General features: G+C 37.8%; 2 protein-coding genes across 2 annotated transcripts; both read right to left on the bottom strand.

The window, feature by feature from the left end:
• Nucleotides 1–4,866: 4,866 nt before the first annotated feature.
• On the bottom strand, nucleotides 4,867–11,961 carry ccdc86 (coiled-coil domain containing 86). Its single transcript, XM_041784405.1, has 4 exons — nucleotides 10,565–11,961; nucleotides 7,106–7,235; nucleotides 6,944–7,018; nucleotides 4,867–5,390 (listed from the first exon to the last, which is right to left on the bottom strand). Exons 1-4 carry the CDS (start codon nucleotides 11,089–11,091, stop codon nucleotides 5,223–5,225), a joined length of 900 nt encoding a protein of 299 aa, XP_041640339.1. The 5' UTR covers nucleotides 11,092–11,961; the 3' UTR covers nucleotides 4,867–5,222.
• A 342-nt stretch (nucleotides 11,962–12,303) lies between these two features.
• On the bottom strand, nucleotides 12,304–21,150 carry LOC121508638 (polyunsaturated fatty acid lipoxygenase ALOX15B-like). The gene is made up of 15 exons (XM_041785626.1): nucleotides 21,121–21,150; nucleotides 19,953–20,126; nucleotides 19,314–19,518; nucleotides 19,120–19,201; nucleotides 18,911–19,033; nucleotides 18,697–18,800; nucleotides 17,035–17,201; nucleotides 16,792–16,935; nucleotides 16,408–16,611; nucleotides 16,232–16,318; nucleotides 15,968–16,137; nucleotides 14,639–14,760; nucleotides 14,434–14,534; nucleotides 13,683–13,853; nucleotides 12,304–13,015 (listed from the first exon to the last, which is right to left on the bottom strand). Exons 2-15 carry the CDS (start codon nucleotides 20,103–20,105, stop codon nucleotides 12,836–12,838), a joined length of 2,013 nt encoding a protein of 670 aa, XP_041641560.1. The 5' UTR covers nucleotides 20,106–20,126; nucleotides 21,121–21,150; the 3' UTR covers nucleotides 12,304–12,835.
• Nucleotides 21,151–22,019: the final 869 nt, after the last annotated feature.

Here is a 22,019-nt window from a genome sequence, read left to right as displayed (position 1 = left end):
TTTTGATAAAAAAATCAGGAATATGGGAAAATAAATAAGTGTTTATAATTCATATTTTCAATTTTGCATCTCCCAATTATGGCTTTAAGTTAATACTTTGACTTTTATGTCATATTTTGACCTTTTTAATTCACATTTATTCTCACATTTTGACCTTGTCAACTCCTAATTTTGACTCTAAATCCCAAACTTTGACACTTAAGACTCACAAATTACAATTTTCTCATATTTTAACCTTTTAAACACAAGATTTTGAATTTTATCTCATTATTTTGACCTTTTAAACTCATTATTTTGACTATTCTCTCAAATTCTGACCTTTTAAGGTTATGATTTCTAATTTATCTCAGATTATGACCTTTAAATTTCAGGATTTTGCTTTTGTATCTCATATTTTTACTTTTTAAAATTTAGTGTTATGACTTCTTGAACCAAAGGTTTATTTTTTAATCTTAGATTTGAGCCTTTTAACTTTTCATTTAGATTTTCTTTTAAACTCTCAACATCATTTATCATCTGTGCTAGTTTTTCTCCATAATTTGTGACTGGTGAAAATAAGGAAGACAGTTTATGGTTAAATTTGGACCCTGTTTGGCTCTGAGGTAAGACCTTAATTCAGAATCCGGCCCCTGCTGTGGTTGAGTTTGACACCCCTGCACTAGAGCAAGTCTCTTTATTTTATACATTAAAGAAAAATGATAACCAAATGATCACAAGTGTATCCCTTAAAATTAAACAAAATATAAGAAAACAGAAAAAGTAAAATAAAATAAATCAAAATAAAATAAAGTAAGTCAAAATAAAATAAGACTAAAAGCCTAACAAGTGTTCAAACTTACAGGTGCTGCTAAAAACAGACTGAGATCTTCTGGGTTTCAAATCTTTAACTTGAATATATGAACACACTGGATCATCTAGATTTTCTACATCTATCAACAGGAGTGCTCCACATCAATATTAGGTCATATATTTAAACATAAATTAAAACCATAACTTCATAGCTTCAGTTCTGTAGAGCAAACAGGCGTCACTGGCAGGTTACATGATGAAAACCGCCTTGTAGAGAACAGCAGTGAAGTGGTACAGAATCAGACCACATGTGAACGTGACCCCGGGGTGTGCATCAGCAGCAGTGTTGGTGGTGGAGTTGGTTGTGGAGTTGGACACCGCTGCTGTCGTCACAGCTGAGTTGGCTTTAGTTGTGGCTGCCGCTGCAGTGTTGGTGGCGTCTCCAGTGGCTGTGCCTCCTGCAGTCGTGGCTCCAGATGTTGTGGATGCTAAAGCTACTGATACTGATAATCAATAAAATAAAACAGCTTTAAAGGAGGGGACTGTTACAGAAGCCCAAAGGGGACATGCATACATTTTATTTTACTCTGTTTTTAAATCACAAGTCATTTCTGGTTAAATTCTTGAGTCTTAACTTTTCGTATCCAGAAATGAGCACTTTTTTTTCTAAAAGAAAACCAGTGTTGTTATCCCAAGGTAGTGACATAAATACATTGAGAGTTCCAGAAAACAGACATTTACATTTTATCAAGCAACAATAGAGTAAAATAAAGTGTTTGGATGCATGTCATCCTTGGGCTTCCACTCAATTTCCACAAATTATTGTCAATTAGAAGAGAAACCATCAAATGTCTGACTCACCCAGGATCAGGAGTTGTATCAGGATCCTGAGAAGCATTGTGAATGTCTGATTCATCTAAAATAAATAAAAAGGCGTTAATTTCTTCCATTTACACATTGTGAAATAAGATTCACTCAAACTATCAGCGGTTTCCTTCAAATGTAACGTAACAGAAGCAAAAGGGGAAAATACTAGGGATGCCCTGGTTGATCGACCAGTCATTAGGTCTTTGTATTGATCTATTGAACAAAATGACTGAAAGTAGACTGAACAAAGATTTTTGCGGTCAGTTTGACCAATGACTGACCGACTGCTAAATCAGTGTAAAAAAGGAAGAAAAAACACAAAATATGATCAGCAGATCTCACTTGATACTCAGCACCAAAATCAATATCAGGGCATCCCTAGAGAATACAAAATAAGACAAGAAAAGAATCTGAAAAGGAAAATTAGATTTTCTGTACTTACTCAGTGTTCAGTTATAATGCCGCTCACTCTCGTCTCAGTCTTTTACTCTTTCTCTCAGTTTGTAGCTGACTTTATACGACAAGACAAACATGAAAAATGATGTGAAAGAGACCAGACTCTCAACATATTTGAAGGATGATCATTCCTTCCACATTGTTCATGACAGTTTAAAAAAGTTGCTTTGTTTATCCCTGCATTTTAAAGGACGTCACACCAGTCCAGTGCTACTGAAAGGAGCTGCAAAGCAAACAGTCTGATGACGAACAGATGGAGGCGACACAAAGACGACAGTGTGTTTATGACAATTTTGACGTATCTGTTCATATTCTGTGTGGGTAACTCTTGAACAATGCTTGTTTCATGTAAGGCTAGTGGTATGAGACAACAAGTGAGGAAAAAGTAAGGTGTCAGTGTGTGCAAATGTTTACTCTGCTATTTCTGGTGAACACACAATGCATTGTTTATGACTGAAGTCAGCTCAAGATGCATTTCCTGATGTACCATGCTGTACTAGATGAGTAATAAAGCACGTTAAATACCAGCATTTATTCAAGTTAAGAATAAAACTGTACACTAAAAGATCTTTTTAGTTTACCTATGCTGAAGTCTTAGAAGCATCAAACTGCTCTTCTTGTAATCATGAAATGTATAAGAGGTTACGTGACACTTCTAATGAACCACCAAGGCCAAGGGGGGATAAAGGAAAAAGGCTTTTTGGGCCCAACCAATTGGAGGGCTCATGGAGGTCAGGAAAGTCAATTTTATGATCTAGTGAAGTGTTAACAATGTGAATAAGCACACTGAAAAAATTTTAATTGCAAAATACAGGTGAAAAATGGAAATAATGGTTAAAAGCGGCGAAAGTTGCCAGAAATAAGTGGTGAGAAGTGGTTAAAGAGTGGCATAAAAGAGGTTAAATGTGGCAAAATTGGGTTAAAGGTGGCAAAAATAAGTGGTAAACATGGTGAAAAGCAGTTAAAAAGTGACAAAAAGAGTCATAGGTGGAAAAAATGGAAGAAATAAGTGGTGAAAAGTGGTTACGGTGCGGCAAAATTTGGTTAAAAGTGGCAATATTTGGTTAAAGTTGAAAAAAGGGCATGGCATGGGAGGTAAAATGATGAGAAACAGTTAAAAAGTGGCAAAATTTGGTGGAAATAAGTGGTGAAAAGTGGTTAGCGTGTGGCTAAATTAGGGCAAAAGTAGCAAAATTTGATTAAAAGAGGCAGAAAAATGTTAAAGCAGCAGATTTGAGTTAAGAAAGGAAAATATGGCAAAAAAGGACAGAAAAAGTTTTAAAAAGTGGTTAGAAAGTGGCACAATTGGTTAAAACAGGCAAAAATAGACAAAAAGCAGCAAAATTAGGTTAAAAGTTGAATAGAAGACTTGCAATCGCCAAAATTTGCTGAAAAATGGTGAAAAGTTATTAATGAGTGGCAAATGGGTTATAACTGGCAAAAATGGATGGCTAAAGTCATGTAAATGATTAACGTAGCAACAATTAGCAAAAACTGGCAAAAATGGGTTTAATGTGAAAATGTGGTCAAATAGAAAAAGAGGCAGGAACTACCACACACTCCTACATATTACCAACGTACCTGTTTTGTCTTTTGTTCGAAATGTTATAGTCTTTGTAAGAATTTGTTTGATTTAATTTTTCATACCTTTATCAATATCATTATTTTGTTTAGTCACCTTTGGTTCAGTGTTGCACTTATTTCTATTTAGTGTTACATTTCATCCTAACACTTTTAATGCTAGAGTTTTTGGTAGTATTTTTTACTTCTCAGTCATACTTAAGAAATGTATAGTTTGGTTTGTTATTGTCCTGTGTTTCTTGTTCATGCATATCTTTGTCACTTTCACTTTTTTGCCATAACACTATAATAAAAAGAAACCTTATAAAAGAGTCAAAGTCAGGGAAATCACTCATGTCTGCTTTCCACTCTCTCGCCAGCTTAGTTTGAACTTTAGTTAATGTTGTATCTCTATAAAGTGATAATGCTTGTATTTATTTTGTTAGTGGGATGGTTTTATTAAAAAAATCTTTTAATGATCACACCTAAATCTATAGTCTTTGTAAACCTTTTCTAGACTGTAAATAAAAATCTGTGAACACGTAGCCTCAGGAGTGAGCTGGTCCCATGACTTCAGCCTCGTGTTCCACGTGTCACAAAATAAACATGTCTGAGACATTACAGTCCCACCCAGAATACTCCCTCATTGTTCAACTCAGGTCAAACATTAAAGGTGAGGAAAAAATGATTGATGACACTGAAATCTCCGTTCAATTTCTTCTGCTTGTCCACGCTGGGTCACAGAGGCAGCAGACTAAAGAAAATGACAGAATTCACTCCCTGTGACATTTTCCAACTCCTTGGGGATACTGGGGTATGTCCATGCTAGAAGAGATGAATAATCCCTCCACTGAGTTCTAAGTCTAACCTGGGGTCCCCTCCTAGTTGGACAGGCCTGGAAGACCTCCAAAAGGAGGCTGGTATCAGCTGCTAGAACCACACACAGTATTTAGATTAACATATAATTTCAACCCTAGCAAATATGTTTTTTTTTAAATGTAATCAGGCAACTTATGTTAGTATGGATACCAAAGGGCCCTGTTGTCAAGGAAGGTAACATCTAATAAGAATACAAATAAACAGAAAAGAACTTGTAATCCAACAGCAACACTTTAACATGATCACATTCTCACATAAATACGTCTCCCGTCATCACTTCAGACAAAGAGAAGGCTGAAAAGAAAAGTCAATAAATCATTTTTGATCCCACTTTATATCCATCCACTTTAAAGTGTCTGTTTTATATGACTGATGGTTCTTTATTGACTTTGGAAGAGATGCGATGGTCCTTTGATTGGTTGTGAAACATTTACCTCACACAAACAGATGACACGTGACAGCTGATGTTTATAAAAGAGACTACAGAATTTAAATAGAGCAGCTTTATCAGATTTTTATGCTACCTAAGGTAGTAATACCTAGTAATACCTGTCTGCTTACAAAGTTTCTGTAGTTAATCTGAAAATACCACACCAAGCTTTTTTAAATGCCATACATCAATGTAGACAGAAAAAGACAATGAGGCAAAGTACTGAACAGGCGGCATTATATTATCTCACAGTCTTTTGGTTCTGATCTTTGTCAAACTTTTTACTCTTCTGCCCTTTGGCATTTGCATTCTTCGTCTGTGACTTCTGCAGCAGAGTCAGCGTGTCTCGCTTCTCGATTTTTCTGAGTTGTTTCTTCTTCATCCGCTTAATCTTGGCTGTGTTCTTGATCTGTGGCACGAATGAGAAAAGAGAAGATGAATTAATCAATATCTAAACTCAAAAGACTGAGTGCAACTCTGATGTGTGACGATGCTTATTTCACTGTAGAGCTACAAGAGAACTTTTGCATTTAAATGTCTATATTAATATAAAAAATGACTACTTTATATTTTTCCATTGAAAAACTCTAATTTTTTTATAATTGTAACAGGATGTGTCTTCTTATGGAGCCTGTGGTTGTATGCGAGTCCAATTGCAATTCACCTGTTTTTCCCTCATGTTAACAAAAAATATGTTTGTCACTTCATAAAACCTTTTGGGTACATGTTAGCCTGATATGACAATTTAATACAACAAGTTAGGCGCTGTAGAGATGTATTTGTAGTGCTGACAAAATTTTAGATTAATTTAAATTAATTAATCACAGGGGTGAAAAAGTATGCTAATTATTCACACTGATAAAATCACACAAACGGCTAAAGTAGCTTTGCAACTTCAATTGGAACAAATAAAAAAATGTCTGTGCTCTTAAAGGTTATAATTTTACGGATAAAATCTATCCTCTACAGTTTAGCAGCATCCTAGATTGACTATTAAGTGGACAATCTGCCCTCACTTCTTCCATTTCAAAAGCTAGTGGAAAGTTTTGATGCCATTCAGAAGCATGCTTTGATTATTTTGTTACTATTATCTTTACATCTACCAGTTAATCAGAAAGTCTATAATCAACAAGAGATTTATTTAATTGACTGAAAGCACAAGTTTTTTGTTAATGTACTGGTTCTCTTTCATCGCATCTGTTTACTTTCATTCATTTTTGTTGTTTAAAACACAAAAAAGCCGAAACTGTACCAAATGAAGAGTCACTTGGTTGCAAAAAGACTGTCTCCTATAACTACGCTGAGCCCAATGATCCAGAGCTCTTAGAACACCCAGAATTCCCAACGCACCGTTCTCTGCTTTCAGATGAAGCTCTAGCTTGCCTTCAGCTACTCTCAAATAAATGTAAGCACTAAGCATTTAAGCAGTATGAACAAATACTTTTTTGGATTTCTGTGGCCTGGGAAGTTGCAAACAGAAATTGTGTGTGCACACTGCAGCAGACAAGCACAGAAACTGTTAGTTACAGCTAATGCACACAAGAAAACTTTTTTAGCTACTGCACTTGTGCTGTTTGCACTCATGCATATGCATGTTTTAAAGGGGTGTGACGAGATCTCGTGAGACGAACACATCACAAGATTTTGCGCTGAGATGAAAAATGTCTCGTGAGATATATGCTGCTGAGCAGCTGCCATGAAGTGGTTCAGTTTAAGTGGAAAGTTTCCTGCTATTGACCCTGACACTTTAAAACTGTAATGGAGCACAGCTGATCCTCCATGACACGTGTGTCTCACTGCACCACCCCAGATCATTGAATGTTTATACACAACTGAATAGAGTATTTTCTGTTCTCTGCAGACAGCATGTGAAGGTTGGAAATAGCACTAAGTGTGATGTTCTGTGCTGGCCTTATTTGGCTGAAGTCTGTTGAATGTTTTTGTGTGAAAAGTTCAACGTACCACTTGAACAATCTCTGCTTTGCGTTCATTCTCAGCACGTCGTTTCAAATTGTCCTCTCTCCTTTTCCTCTTTTCCTACAAAGCCAAAAAATCATTAACAAACTACGGGTGTGAATAGTTTAATTATCAAAAAGGTAAACACATTACATCACTTTCACTTACTTCTTTCTGTCTGGCTTTCTCCTCCTTGAGCTGTAATGTGTACTGTTTCACCAAATCTTTTTCTCGCTTAGCCTGCATTTTCTTTTCCCATGAAGAGCACAGCTGTTTATCTCTGACCAGGGCAGAGAACCTAAAAAATCACAAACAGAAGGTTAATTGTTGATATAAGACTCATTCTCACAGTGTCTTTCATTCAAAAAATATCAACATACATTATGCTTTAAAACTTTGATTTTGTTCCTTTTGTAGACCACCATATCCACATTTCAAAAGAATCCATTTTTTTTTAAACATATTTTTTATTTTAAAGTAAAAAACTGGTACATTTATGTACACAATGTTCTAACTTTTTCCATTTTAAAATTCTGACAGCTGTATCCGTATGGTTTGCAATTGACAAATGGTATCAGTCAGATTTCATCAATAGCAAATCCGAACATATTTCAACTGCAAACACACTGTTTAAACAAAACAATGTTATTCATAAAGACAACCAGATGAACAAAAATCAAGAAAAGAAAGAAAAAAAAAACATTAAGCAAAATTAATTATAAAATAAATACATAATAAATACATAAATAAAAATAGAAAAATAAAAACACAGATGGGTGGGATTAACAAGAACAAAAAAAAAAGTTTATTTGAAAACACAAGAAGGTCATGCCTATACCTGGTTAGGACTGAGTGGAGTAGGAATGAGAGTAATTAGTTAAGAATATGTGGGTGTATTCAGATAATTTCATTAGGTGAGTATGGCCTCAGCAGGTTTCCATCTGGCAAAAAAAAAATCCATTTTAATTAGGGAAACAAACCAAACTTTTTCATCAGCTCAAAACATCCAAAATTGACAACCATGAAAAGGCTTTAGACAACTTGATTTGTTTTAAGTCACCCAAGATTAGAGATGCACCAAATGTGAATATCAGAGCCAGCACTGATGTTGACACGGGCCAATATTTTTATCATCATGTTTGAGATATATTTTTTGTATTTTTATGCCTTTATTTTAGCGAGGATCACAGTGGATAGAGTCAGAAACAGTAATAAGTGAGTGAGAAAGAGAAGCACAGGAAAGGAGCTGCAGGCCGGACCTGATCCCAGCTACCGGCATACACGGGATACGATGGAACCACTGGGCCATCTGCGCACCTTTTTCATCACTTCTTGCAGTGTGAGACTTTCACTGTGCTGACATTTTCTCTCATGTTGGGTGATGAAAACTATTAAGAGTTCATCTAACAAGTCCCTTCTCTTGCACAGTCAAAAAATCTCTTATCTAATACAGCCGTTAGATGAAAAGAAGAAAGTATCAACCAGTATTGATGTTAACTTCTGTATTTGTGCATCCCAAAATATTATACATTTGAAAATATAACTTCTAATGTATGAAAGCTTGATTGGAGTTGCAAAAAACTCCAAATGAAAGCAAATGGGCCTTCATGTGTTTTGCACTGAGGAGACACCTAGCTGCCATAAGCCCTGATCAATGGAGGGGCTGCATTGATGGTTGTCCCTCTGGAGCTTTGTTCCATCTCCACACAAGACCTCTAGAGCTCAGCCAGAATGACCATTGGGATCCTGGTCACCTCTCTTAGAAAGTCCCCTCTCCCTGATTGCTCAGTTTGGCCTGGCGACCAGCTCTTGGAAGAGTCCTGGTTGCACTTCCATCTGCCAGTCATGGAGGCCATGGTACTCTTGAAAACCTTCAGAGCAGCAGAACTGCCATCCCCACATCTAAACAGATGTGTTTCTTTCCAAATCATGTCTAATCAACTTAATTTCTCACAGGTGGACACCAACAAAGATGTAGAGGCATCTCATGAAAAATCCAGAAAAATGGGAGGAACTTTGGCTAAATTTCAAGAGTTTTTACAAGGGGTCTGTATACTCATGTCAAAGTGATATTTCAGTGTTTTATTTTTAATAAATATGCAAAAATGTCTAAAATTCTGATTTTACTTTGTCATTATAGGGTACTAAGTGTAGATTAATATCTTTACACTGCGGGGTGTGAATGGACTCACATGAGAATGTGTACTTTTCTTAAAGAAGATACTAATCGAAGCATGCAACATTCAGATCTGTGTTTTTAAAATTCTGATTACAACCTTAAGATGAGCATGATCAAAAATATACAAAGGGCTGTTGGTTACATGAAAACGAGCTTTATGGTTGGTACACAATCTTAAAGCAAGTAAATATTAAGATTTTTTTAAGTCGATATAGCAGTACCATACAACATTAATAATAAAACCACAGAGCATCTGGAACGGCCATATTGTTTTATTTATGTCAGCTAATCAAGATATAATCAAAAGTCAAAATTCATTTGCTGTCATAAATATCCATTCATCCATTAAGGTGCCAGATGTTTTGTCATCTGGAAAGCAGTAAATAAAGCTGTTAAATCAATGTCAGTGGGTACTGTGTAGCTATTAAAATATATAAAAATCTGAGTTTAACCCTCTGGGACTGTTCGAATATATGCTACACTTAGGACCTTGAGCTCATAAAATGCAGTCCTCATATTGTCGCTATTAAAAAAATTATACATTTATATTTCATTCTGCTTTTATGGAGCTCATTTTATTCAGCTACGTCCAACCTCAATATTGATATAAAATATTCTTGCATTTTAAAAGATTTGACCCTTTAAATGCCAGATATTTGTCGCTTTGATGCATCTGAGCTCTCAGAAGGGGATTCAGACACAGGTACATATCCTCTTCTGCAGTATTTGTGTCTTCCAAGTCTGATTCCTCTTGCTAGCTGTCATCAGACTCCATCACAACATCCACATTCATCTTGGAAACATCTTGCCATATGTGCTAAAGGTCCCAAGAGGGAGTATTTGTCACTGCATAAAAAATAACAATGCATGAAAATCAATGTTGCTGCTAATCGTTGACATATCCCAGGCTGTAATAATAATCATTAAAAAAAAAAAAAAACTTTGCATGTGGTATATTGTAAATACTTAATATTTTCTGTTTTTCCATCTGAAAACATGGTGCCATCATGACAAATATCTGGCATTTAAGTGGGTAAAATCGTTTAAAATTCAAATATATGATATCAATATTTTGGTCAGATGTTGCTGAAAAAAGAGCTCCATGAAAGTAGAATGAAATATAAATATATCATTTTTTAATAGCGACAATATGAGGAGCGCATTTTATGCGCTAAAGGTCCAAAGTGTAACAATTGCTTGTACACAGTGTATTTTAGGCTTGCTGTAGGAGATGAGCTGGAAATAACAATCAAACAAAAAGACACAATCTTACCATCATTCCTGCCATCTGCATGAACTCAGCGAAAATTATCGAAAAATGTTAAGCGCGTAAAATGAGCACAAGGGTACCAGGGGGTTAAAGAGGTATGTAAACATTCAAGAGGGGTCCAGACATGCAAAGGAATCAATTTTATCAGATGCAGGTGTCTACATCCACGGTAGCTCACCTCTGCTTGTTGCGGTCCTTCCACACTCTCCCTGACTTGGGTTTCCCCAGAGGTATCACCTTTTTCTGTTCTCCACCTGAACCCAAACGAGGCTTCTTCTCCGGGATGCTTCTGGAAGCTTTGGGTGCCGTTTCTGCTGGTGCAGACGAGGAGACATGAACGTCTCCATTGCTACTGACGCCGTTCGTGGGTGAGTCCACAGCCGCCTCTGTGAGCGGCTCCGCCGGCTCTGGCACAGCACACGGGACCGGCTCGACAGACATACTGAGCTCCTCCTCGACCACAGTCTCGGGTCTCCGCGCTTCTGCCTCAGCGTTTTTCTCATCCACCGCCGGTAGCTGCTGGATGACAGACCTCCTCGTCCTCCGGGTTGGGGTCCTCGCTGGGACTTCTGAGTCTAGCAGTGCGGCTGGAGTGCGCACTTTACGGCCGCTGCGGGTCCTTCTTGTCTCCGGAACCTCCTCCTCTGCGTGTCCCGCATCAGCAGCGACATTTTCTTCCGACACTGTTCTCTGCCTTTTAGACATGTTTCATTAGAAAACTCTACCGCATTACTTTCACAAACTTGTGTGTACCCACGTGTGTTCACTACCAGCGCTGTATATGTTACTTTACTTCCGCCTTTAGCGGGGTATGTTCCAAACTGCAGTACCGCCACCTACTGGTCTGGAGTGTCAATAATGATCTGATGTGAACAACTGAGGCTGCGTTCCTACATTAATGACGCCAAAATGCTGCTCTGTGATGGATTATTGATCAGATTACAAGAATGTGAAAGACAGCCTCATTTATCAGACATAATAACACAGATTTGTAGGCTACATAGATGAGAATATTACATGATTTATGATTAAATGATTGAATTTATCAACCAAAGTAATTTCACTGATATTCAGTTAAGTAAAATAAAGAATGCTTTTCTTAAAACATGTTATAACATTTTTTTTACCACTTTTATAGTCAGCCATCTGGAAGGTTTTAAATAATTTTAAATGAGGGCCTGCTTAATGTTTGAGCCGTGAGGTGAATCAGCTGATCATCCCATCATCAGTACTTGAGGTCACTCAGACTGATGCTGTGAAGTGGAGGATTTCTCATTCACTAAGCTGTGCCTCCTCTCTCCTTCTGTCAGCGGATCAGCATTTAGAAACTGATAGCCAAAAAAAGCATGCTCTTTTCAAAGTCTGTGAGCATATTCTAGGAAAGGAGCAGAAATGAAAACAGCTGAGAGTCACACTGTTGACCAAAAAAAAAGTTTCTTTATTACAGACGCGTAGCCATAAGCTACCACAAAGGCTTTTTGGCTGTTTATGGACGACTAAAATTAACACCTTGGAGTTTTTATGAGCCACAAAAGCAAGCAAGACCACAAACCTAATGAGTGACCACTTCTGTATATGTCGTAAAATATAATTTTTGAAACTTGCACCCTGTTGTATTTGCTTTATTTCATGTTTAACTGCAAAGTATTAAAAAAAAACATTTTGTTAACATTTGGTGAAAACCCTATTTATACATGTATAGGACACAAGCCACAGGATGCACCAAAATCTTAATAACACAAAAGTTCCTCATGGAACCCTGAAGTTTAGTGAGTGATGTAAGCGAACAAAAGGTTACAATCAAGTTGCTATGAACGTAGATGTTTTATTTAATCATTGGTGAACATTTGATAATGCACAAGCATACTATTTAGATTCCATTACAGACCTTTAGCTCTTCATAGTTCTCCTTTTTGACTGAAATAGAAAATCCCTAGTTAACATGTCTTTCCCTACCAAGAGTAGCTTTCACAACCCCATTCTTGGACTATCCCTCACCTCTTGAGGATTACAGTACTTCTCTTTAATGACAGAAACCTCTAAGTAATGTATCTGACATTGTTTCCTAAAATAAGCTCTTGAAAGAAAAAACACAACAGTTCAATCAAAGGCTTAATCTGCAATACATGTTTTTATCTAAGAAGCATAAAACAGTTAATCAAAACACACTTTAAATTTCATACATGAGACGGTAAATCTTAAGGCATCATTCACTTATAAAGTTTTACAATCATAAGGCAACATCTTCTTTTGTCAAGAGTTGATCAGGATTTAAACAGTTAAAGTTAATCAAAGTCGGATCATGACACCTGTCTGAAAATCTAAAGTTTCTATATTAACTAATTAAATAATAACAGTATAGTTTCTTTCAGCTGAAGCATCAGTTTCTCCTTGTTTAACTTTTGGCAACATGAAGTTGAATTTGACAATAGTGCTGGCACAAGCACATTCAAATAGCGACGCTGTTTTCTTCTTCTGTTGGATCCAAGTATGTGTATGGGACTTCCAGACTCTTGTTTCTGACTTTGATGGTCAGACTTTGCACTTCAAGCTTTCCTTGAAAATCCTCGATCAGCTTGCAGGGAATCTCCTCACAGAAATGCTCCTCTGGGTAGTGGCCTAATGGGACCTGATAACATCAACAATAACATTAAAAATCAGTTTTCCTCACTTTGACTTTAAACTATTTCTAATAACTAGACTTTGTATGTGAACATGCACGTTGAGTGTGCGCTCAATTCCACTGTCCTACACAGTGATTATTTTTTAGAACTGAAGCTCAGCGTTAGGTCATGCAGGTCACAGAAGTCATTCGCTCAGCTGGGATCATCTGACTGCCAGCTGATCCCAGTTATCACCTCCCAGCTTCCACAGCCAATCACGGCCGCTTCTCAACAGAGCGGTCCATTAAATGGGAAGTACTTCTCTCTTATCTCTGCTTGCATTAATGCTGCTGCCAAAGCTTCATCTCCTCCACCCCAGCCTCCTCCTTTATAGCATTAAGCACGTTGCACCTTCATATTCAATTTCATGCTACTATGTATTAATTGCTGCTGAACAAATTTTAATGTTTTCATTACGCATTGTCATAAATGTATCTATCCATGTGGGGGTTTTCTAGCTATTTGTTCCATGGAAAGTCAAAGCATGCTGCTTGTCTAACCCTTTCCGCTAAGGGTAAGACAAGCAGCTAAGTAAAACTGTATATCCATTTTGTAATAAAATGGCTAAATGTAAGAGTGTTCCTGAATGAAAAATAATTAAAGTAATTTTTCAATCATGTTGTGAGCACTTACGAAGTCAGAGGATTTCCTGCTGAGCAGCCATAACACGGCCATCCCATGAACCGTTGCGTTGATGTCAGGGAGCGTCTGCAGCATGGTGGCCTCGCTTGTTGTCCCTTTCGTGGTTGGGGGAGGAAGCTGAAGAGTGGTAGGAGCGTTGGGCATCCAGCCACCATAGTCATACTGTAAAGAAGGAATGAATGATAGATGAGCAATTATGAGTGCTTATCACTGTCACAGCAAAACATTTTCACATGCTCAAATTCATCATCTTAGCATCATCATTGTGAGTACAGGTATGTTAGCATTTCTGACATTTGGCTCAAAGCATCACTGTGAGAGGGGGCAGAGTCACAGACCATCTAGCAGACCAAGATATGTAAAAAGACAATCATCTGTTGCCTTATTTGTTTAACCAACAAGGTTATCTGTTGAGCATCTTTATACAAAAAGACAAGTGTAAATCCTTAACAGTGTATGAAATACGTCCCTTAAATCATTTCATTTTCTAGCCTAACATCTGCTGACAATCATATTGTTCCTCAAAGGCTATATATTGTCTATATTGGAATTTTTACTGATGATAGTTTACATTTCCATATATTAATGCAGCACTTTTATTCCCCACCAGAAATGACAAGTGATTATATGTGCATATTAGGACTCAAGTACACATCTACTCAAGAATACTTCTCTCTCTGTTTGAGAGAATAGTGCAATCATATCGTAATCAACCAAACATTGCAATCATAAATTAACTCACCTGGCCAGAATTCACAGCTGCATGCTGTACCGAGCTGACGAAGATCACCATTGTAACAAACTTGACCAACTCAGCCACGGTGGTGAAGTTCTGAGGAATTCCTGAGTGTCACAGAAATCAAACTTCATTACTTCAGACTGTTTACTTAAACTGTATGAGGGTACAAATGTTGTAAGTAAGAAGGCTGTTGTTCTTTAAAGCCCACCTGTCGCTGCGTTGGAAAGGAATCCCTCTACAAAAATGTCTGAAATCCATTTCTGCAGTTCAGAGTCCTTCTCCACCTCAGCATCATTCTTGTAGTAGTAGCTGAGGATTCCCTGCACAAAGCTGGGAGAAAATGGAGAATTTTATTGAAATACATTTGTTCATTTTGTAGTTGGAATATATCATAAAATACAGCTTGCTGGCATTGATATTTCTAAGTAAACAAATGGATGATTTTTATCCATACAAACATTGGTTGCACAAGCATTCATAAACACTTCTACATAGTTTACATGCAAATTCATGTCCATGCACATATTCACACATCAAAAAATAAATATTACTATGTTCCTTAACAGTTTAACTCTACCTCTCACAAATGCAGAAGACAGCATAGGGCTGGGAGATATATCGAGTATACTCGATGTATCGTGGCTTTTGCCATGAACGGTGTATAAAATGACTATATCACGTACATGGAGTATAAATTATGTGGAAGTTTTGAGTAGTCAGTGTGCATTTCTTGCTGGAGTTTCGCTTCTCCCATTGCAGAGATGCATGAATCTCTCACAGCAGAGAGCTCTCTCTGTCCCCCACCCATCCAGAAAACTACTCCACACATGCGCATTTTTGTATCAGTGGTGAGAGAAGCAAGGGAGAGGAAGGTAAACAGATCAGCGTAGCGAGTTAGCGGTGAGTTAGCTGCGTTTTGAGACAGACAACAGGAAACAGTGCTGGATCTGCAGCGCTGAGCTGTCGTTCAACTTTGAAAAGGAAGAGGTTGAACTCACGGGGTATTCGTTAAAATACCCCGAGATAACGGCGGCAGTAACACAACACGTCGCTAAAGCCCCATTTGCAGACCACTACTGTGAGACGCTGCCTCAGTCAGAACAGTCTGCACAGCAGACTGGAGCAGAAATGATCACCACTTCATTAGAAATAGGGAATGTGTTGGGAATAGGGTATCAATTTGAATCAAAAATTGATTCTGAACTGAATCTTGACCCCACAGGATCAGAACCAGATTGAATTAGGAGATACCTAAAGATTTACATCTTTTATAGCCTTGTCAGAAAGTAAACTATTTCCCCATTACTCATTAAAACTGATCAATGCAGATGATTTAGCTGATTGATTGACTTCTTCCAAACAGCTGTGAAAATGCAAGGCAAAGCAAATCCTGGGTTTAAGCAGACTTCCTGTCTTGTTAATTGTCTGCCTGGGAGAAATTTTGCATGCCATGTCAACTCCACATGAAAAAATCCCCATAGATTTGCTGCAGTATGATAAAGTCCTAAACTGTATTCAGAATGGATTCTAATTGTACCTGTGGATGATATCCCAGAGCCTGAGTCCGTCATCTCTGTAGTAGTAGTTGGGCACGCTGCCCACCCCACGCTCAGCGATGTCGTCTGGTATGCAGAGGGAGCTGTAGGTCATTGAGGCCATCGATCTATTCAGGATTGTGAGAACACCCTGCCCACCACTAGCTGTATACTAGAGACCAGTCAACATATGGAATATTGTAAGAGATGATTGATGCACATTAAAAACAGAACTAATGAAGTGCTCTGCTGTGAGTCTGCCCTACCAGTGTGAAAGCACCAGTCTCAGAGATAAGCAGGTTTCGAGCCATGAGGTTGATCTGCAGGGTGTAGCGAGTGTGAGGGATGAGGAGCTGAGGGACAGATCAGAATATTTTAGTAACACCGATGCAAAGACTCAGTGATTTATTGCCGTTTAGTGGTGTTTAATACTTAAATGTACCTTGTACAGCGGGTGCACCATGGGCAAATTGCGCAGCAGAGACACGGCAAACACTTCAGCCAGAAGATGAGTGCGCAACAGGTGAATGTCGAGTTCATGGTAGTTGAAATCGGCACTTCTCACAAAAATCTTGGCCATCAACCAGTCGTATTCACTGTCTGAAGGATAAAAGATGGGATTGTCCTCTGCTGGAGTCTGCTTCAGCTGCAGGAGAGAAAAATAAGGCATTGTTTGTTTAATCTTCAGGACTGTTCTGCTTTCAAGAAAGCATGCAATCCCATGTATCTATTATACTTAAAACCAAGCAGATGCCCCTGTCTAATGTTTGAATGGTCTGATTCAGTACTTTATATATACTATTAGTCATTTATGACTGATTTTCACCTGAATAGCAATGGGCATCAGCTTGTCATCAGGTGTTTTGTGGAGCAGGACGAGGGGAGCCGTCAAGTACTGCTGCTTCCCGTTGACGGTGTTTGTTTCCACTCCATCCAGGAGCTTGTAGTCACACAGGTAGATGTTGCCATTCTGTTTGAAAGAATCGTAAGAAGAAGATTTATGTTACTGAGCAGGCAGTGTGGAAATAAATGACTCTAACACTAAGATCACTTAAGTCACGACATTCACCTCCAGTTCATCATCCAAGGTAGACTGACCAGGGAGGTAGATCAGACTTTCAGACACAGGAAAGTTGTCAGGGAGGACTGAGCATCGTCGGATCAGCGTGGGATTCACACCATTTAGAAACTGATAGCCGAAAAAAGCATCCTCTTTCCAATGTCTGTGGACATATTCTAGGACAGGAGCAGAAATGAAAACAGCTGAGAGTCACACTGTTGACCAAAAAAAATTTCTTTCAAGGTTTGTTGCTCAACAGTGACTGAAGAATTCAAATCATAGGGAAATGTGAAACAATATCAAAATGGTAGTTGTTTTATCAGAATAGACCATACTTATTCAGAGAGATTAAGGGAGAAGAACAATTCCTGTGGTACTATCACCTTATAAGGGCTATTCTTAACAAGGCCACCCATAAGGGGGGAGAAAGGGGAGAGCCTTCTGAGGCCCAGACAGTTTGAGAACCATAGATGCCGGGGAAATCATGGTGCATTGTAAAGTTAAGCTGTGAAAACCAAATTTTACATTGAATAATATCAAACCAACAATTTTTAAAAAATTATTTAATTATGCTGTAGTATATTGTAACATTTTCAAATGTAAAGCCATTTTATTAAAATGATTTTGACAATGTGAGTGGGCGCATTGACTAAACCATTTGGAAAGTAATCTTAGACTTCATAGCTAAACCACCATGTGCACAATTGTCTGGATATCAGAGAATCAAATAGAAGCAAATGAAGAAACATTAAAGGAAAAAAACGCAATAAAAGCCAGAATTGGTAAAAAGAACAATTCAAAGTGGTGAAAATTGGGTTCAAAGTGGCAAAAAATGGCTGAAAGTGGCAAAAAAATGGCTTCAAATGACAAAAAATGGGTGGTAAAAATGGCAAAAAAAAGCAGTAAAAAAAGAGGAAGATTTGGTTATAAGAGGTGAAAAGGGATTAAAAGGGGCCAAAAATAGGGTTTAAGTGGCAAAAAGTTGGCCCAATGAAAGTGGGGAGTAAAAATGGTGAAAAAAGTTTAAAACGTGTCAAAAAAAAAGTGTTTAAAGTGGCAAAAAATTAGCTTTAAGTTGCAAAAATGGAATTTAAAAAGGGTTATCATTGTTATTAATAATAACAATTCTTCCACTTCCTCTTCTTATTATCAAAATTATTATCAACATCAATTATAATAATGATGATATTATCATTGTCATACTTATTATTATTTTTATTGTTATTATTTAAGTACCATTTGAATCTCTCTTTTTAGTTAATATATTTATTTACTTACTTATCTATTTATATATATTCGCTAACAACAACAACAACAACAACAACAATAATAATAATAATGAAGCTTGTCCACAGCTTGCTATGGAGGATTGTTGAGGTTACAGCCAAGGCTAATTGTATATGTGAAACTATAAAATTGTTATAATTTTAAACACTGATATTAATGCAATCAGAACTTCAATTAGTTTAAAACATACTGATTTAAAAACTACTTTAAATCATTAACATCTGGGGATTGTATCATTCCAAAAACAGAGTAAAAGTAAGGAGTATCAAATATTATGACAACCTCAGCAGATGTATAATGGCATACTTTGTGAGACTGGAATGAATACAGATAAATGCAATATTTCATTTGTGGAATCAAGTAAGCATTATGATGATAAGGTACCTGATATCCTGGTGTGTTTGCAGCAGAACACCCGGTGAACAGCTTCGATATCAGTCCACCTCTCTGTGCAGTCAGCCAGTCCTTCCAGTTTCAGCTCAGCCAGTCTGGGGAATAAAAGTAAAACACAACTTTAGAGTGAACTTTGACACGGGAAAGAAGGTAGGAACACAGTTTTATTAAAAGATCAATATCTGATAGAACTTGAGGCCTTCACCCTCCAACTGCAGTGAATAAAAACTCGGTGTTCTTGGTGAAGGAGAAGCGGACTTCTAAAGGCAGAGAGAGAGTATTTTGTGCCTTGATGCAGTGTGGCATCCCCTCTGCATACACCGCCCAGCTGAACAAAAAGGCAAAGAATAGTGAGCAACATTCAGATGCTAGTGTGGCTACATGCTCAGGTATGAGCTAAAAAGTAACTTTCACCCGTAATCTTCTCCTCGCTTCTGCAGCTCCCGCAGACGATCGTACTTGCCGAGAGGATGGGTGTCCTCATAGACTCTCAGAGCTGAAAGGAACAACACAACAAGATTCATTCAGTGTGATGGCATCTATTTAGCTTGTGGAACTATTCAAAGTTGAGAAGAAGCTTAGGATGTAAGAAAAACACGTCCACACACCTGTTCCCTCTCTGAAACGATGCACCTCGCCATCATTGATCCAGCGGTAGATGGGAAAGCTGTAGATGTGTCCTTCAGGGGATTTCACTTTTACCTTGGAGGGGTACCAGGAATCTTGAGGGAAAAATGGGAGAGGCTGTTTGTCCAGCTCTATCAGGAGAAGCTTTCCAATGGAATCAGGGGTGGACACGGTAAACGTGGACACCTGGAGAAAAGACAGCAAAACTTCAATGCAAGATATGAATTTAATAAGCCCATTTTAATATGAAGTAATCAGCAAATAAATTCTGAACAGGAAAGGAGGTCAAATAAAACATGGCATAATGGATGCGTTTTGGAAAATGTTACTTGGTGGCTAACTTTCAGAGCACTTTCATTCTTATGTGCCTTAATAAGGCCATGTTTAGAGGTCATGCTTGTACAGTAAATGAATTAGAGCTTGAGCACTGATGGTGAAGGTTGGTATGTAAAGCAGTATCCAGTCTTAACCCCAGTCTTGCCCAAGGGCACACTGACATGTGACTATGCTGGAAATCAAACCCCTGACCTTCCAGTTAAAGGAAGGATGACCGACTCTACCCACTGAGCCACAGTCGCCCCTCCAGGTGTTAATCAAAGAGAGGAGTATTTCAGACTTACCGCTCCAGTGCTGAAAGCTAAAGCTCCTCTGATGTCAATGAGCCAGCTGTGATGACTCTCTCCATCCTCCCCCAGCAGCTTAATGTAGACGTTGTTAAGAGTGCCAGAGTTAACTAAACTGCCAGTAAATACAGTCACTTCGTACTTCACCATTTTAACAGCACAGCAGGCGTCCTGCCAGGGAGAGGATTATCATTATTTAGATATCTTTTACAATACTGAAAACAACAATGACGGCACTAGATAGGATATAATAACAACATATGGTGTCCATTAACTTCTGATATATGGACACCACTCGAACTTCACAAGTAGTTCCTGTCAAAAAAAAAAATCATTACACCGTTCCAAATGCAAAGCAGCCGTTAGCCGTAGGAGTAACTATAGCAACCTGAGACAGTCATATTTTCACATAAACAAAACGACAGACTCCAGATTTAAGACCAGTAACGTAATACAGTCTTATCTCCTACATGCGATGTACGACTTATTTCCAAGCTCTCCTTAACACTGAGGTGAGTGTCGCAAAAAAGCACTTCCCTCCTCTTCTACCTTCTATAAACTACCGTCAGAAAATTTAGATAACATCAAACAAAAGAAAAGAAGCCATTATATCTTTGTAGATCCAAAGGAAACGCTTCCGATGAACCGGCATGACAATATCTGATAAACACATAAACACTGACTCGTCTGAGGGAGAATCAGCACCTGCAGGGCGTGGACAGCTCCGTCTCTCCTCTGTGACCTCGTAGTGCAGAAGGGGGAATTATTCTGTTTATTCAAACAGCTGGCCTGCTAAAACTAAGCTTTCTATCAGATGACTGTTCATGTTAACTTACAGGTTTATAGTCTGATCACAGATGACTCTCAGTCTCACTATGCCTTTTTATTGATAAATACGTTAAGTAAGTGCGCTGAGCGGACGAGTTCGTATCTATGGCCTGCCCTATTTACTGGAGTAGCTACTGAATAAAGTTGACATTCCCTAACAATGTTATGGGATTAGAATGGCTATTCCAGTTATTAGTCAAGCCCTCAGGCATTGCTAGGGGAAAGAAATTGTTGTTCTAGTAAATCTTTCTATTTTGATCACAAAACGTATGAAATAATTAACCCTTGTTAAGCAGTCCAATAAACGCTTGAATATGACCTGAAGCACCTCTCTTACCTTTCAGCGAGTCTTGGAGATTCCTGAGAAGGTCTGCCCTTTGGATGAAGTCACCACCTCAGCGTCCTCTTTTTATACATACACTTTAGTGGGAGTGTCAGGTTAGCAGCATTAGTCAGCTCTGCACTGGAAAGAGATAAAAAAAAAAAAAAAAAAAACTAATGCGTGCAAAAGATCAGGAATATGGTACGATGATGACTTCGCAAAGGTATTTGTCATATGCACAGAAAGTACTGTAATGTAGTTTTAGGCAATGCATTTATTCTCTCCACCAATGTTCATATTAAATGTACATAAAGAAGGTCGCATGTATCAAAATCTGAATCTGAAACTTGGATGTTAATTGCAGGGCTTGAAATAAAGGAATAAATCTGTTTGAATAAATATGATTTATATAACATAGTACATGGATTTCACTGCTATGCTGGGGAGATGTAGTTGGTAAAGACTCAACTATAAAGTGTGAACAAAGATAATCCAGCTTTTAACTGTTAAATGAGAGACTATCACACCTGACTTAAACAACTAGGTACAAATAAGAAAATTCACCTGTATTCTTAAAGCAGTCCAGTAAATGAACAGAATATGGCAGTAACACATTTTATAACTGTGCAAACACTAAATAAATATGACTGATCATTTAAAAGAAACACACAATTTGGAGGCTTGAAGGAGAGTCTGATTTTAGGCACTAGTTATCTGTTATTTGACTAGATTCCAGAGTAAGCACATCAGTCACACGCCTTTCATTCAAGTGTTAAGTTTCACCACAAGGTGGAACTTGCTTCATTAAAACTGATTCACATTATAACAAGTGCGTAAGAGTCTGATGACTTTTTACAGTTAAAGTCTAATGTCTATGAGAGGGTGAGAAAGTGAAAGAAGAAAGCATAACATTT

The sequence above is a fragment of the Cheilinus undulatus genome, linkage group 4 (assembly GCF_018320785.1).
Source record: "Cheilinus undulatus linkage group 4, ASM1832078v1, whole genome shotgun sequence".
Taxonomy (NCBI): domain Eukaryota; kingdom Metazoa; phylum Chordata; class Actinopteri; order Labriformes; family Labridae; genus Cheilinus; species Cheilinus undulatus.
The sequence above is the reverse complement of the archived record's forward strand: the minus strand, read 5'-3'. Positions and strand labels throughout refer to the sequence as shown.

Excerpts from the sequence above, each read along its gene's own strand:
- ccdc86 (XM_041784405.1), bottom strand. The coding sequence starts at position 11,091 with ATGTCTAAAAGGCAGAGAACAGTGTCGGAAGAAAATGTCGCTGCTGAT. Across the intron at positions 7,236-10,564 it reads AAGGACCGCAACAAGCAGAG|GTTCTCTGCCCTGGTCAGAG; the intron begins GTGAGCTACCGT and ends GTGATTTTTTAG. Across the intron at positions 7,019-7,105 it reads AGAAAGCCAGACAGAAAGAA|GAAAAGAGGAAAAGGAGAGA; the intron begins GTAAGTGAAAGT and ends TTGGCTTTGTAG.
- LOC121508638 (XM_041785626.1), bottom strand. The coding sequence starts at position 20,105 with ATGGTGAAGTACGAAGTGACTGTATTTACTGGCAGTTTAGTTAACTCT. Across the intron at positions 18,801-18,910 it reads TTATTCACTGCAGTTGGAGG|ACTGGCTGAGCTGAAACTGG; the intron begins GTGAAGGCCTCA and ends TTTATTCCCCAG. Across the intron at positions 13,016-13,682 it reads GCAGGAAATCCTCTGACTTC|GTCCCATTAGGCCACTACCC; the intron begins GTAAGTGCTCAC and ends TGATGTTATCAG.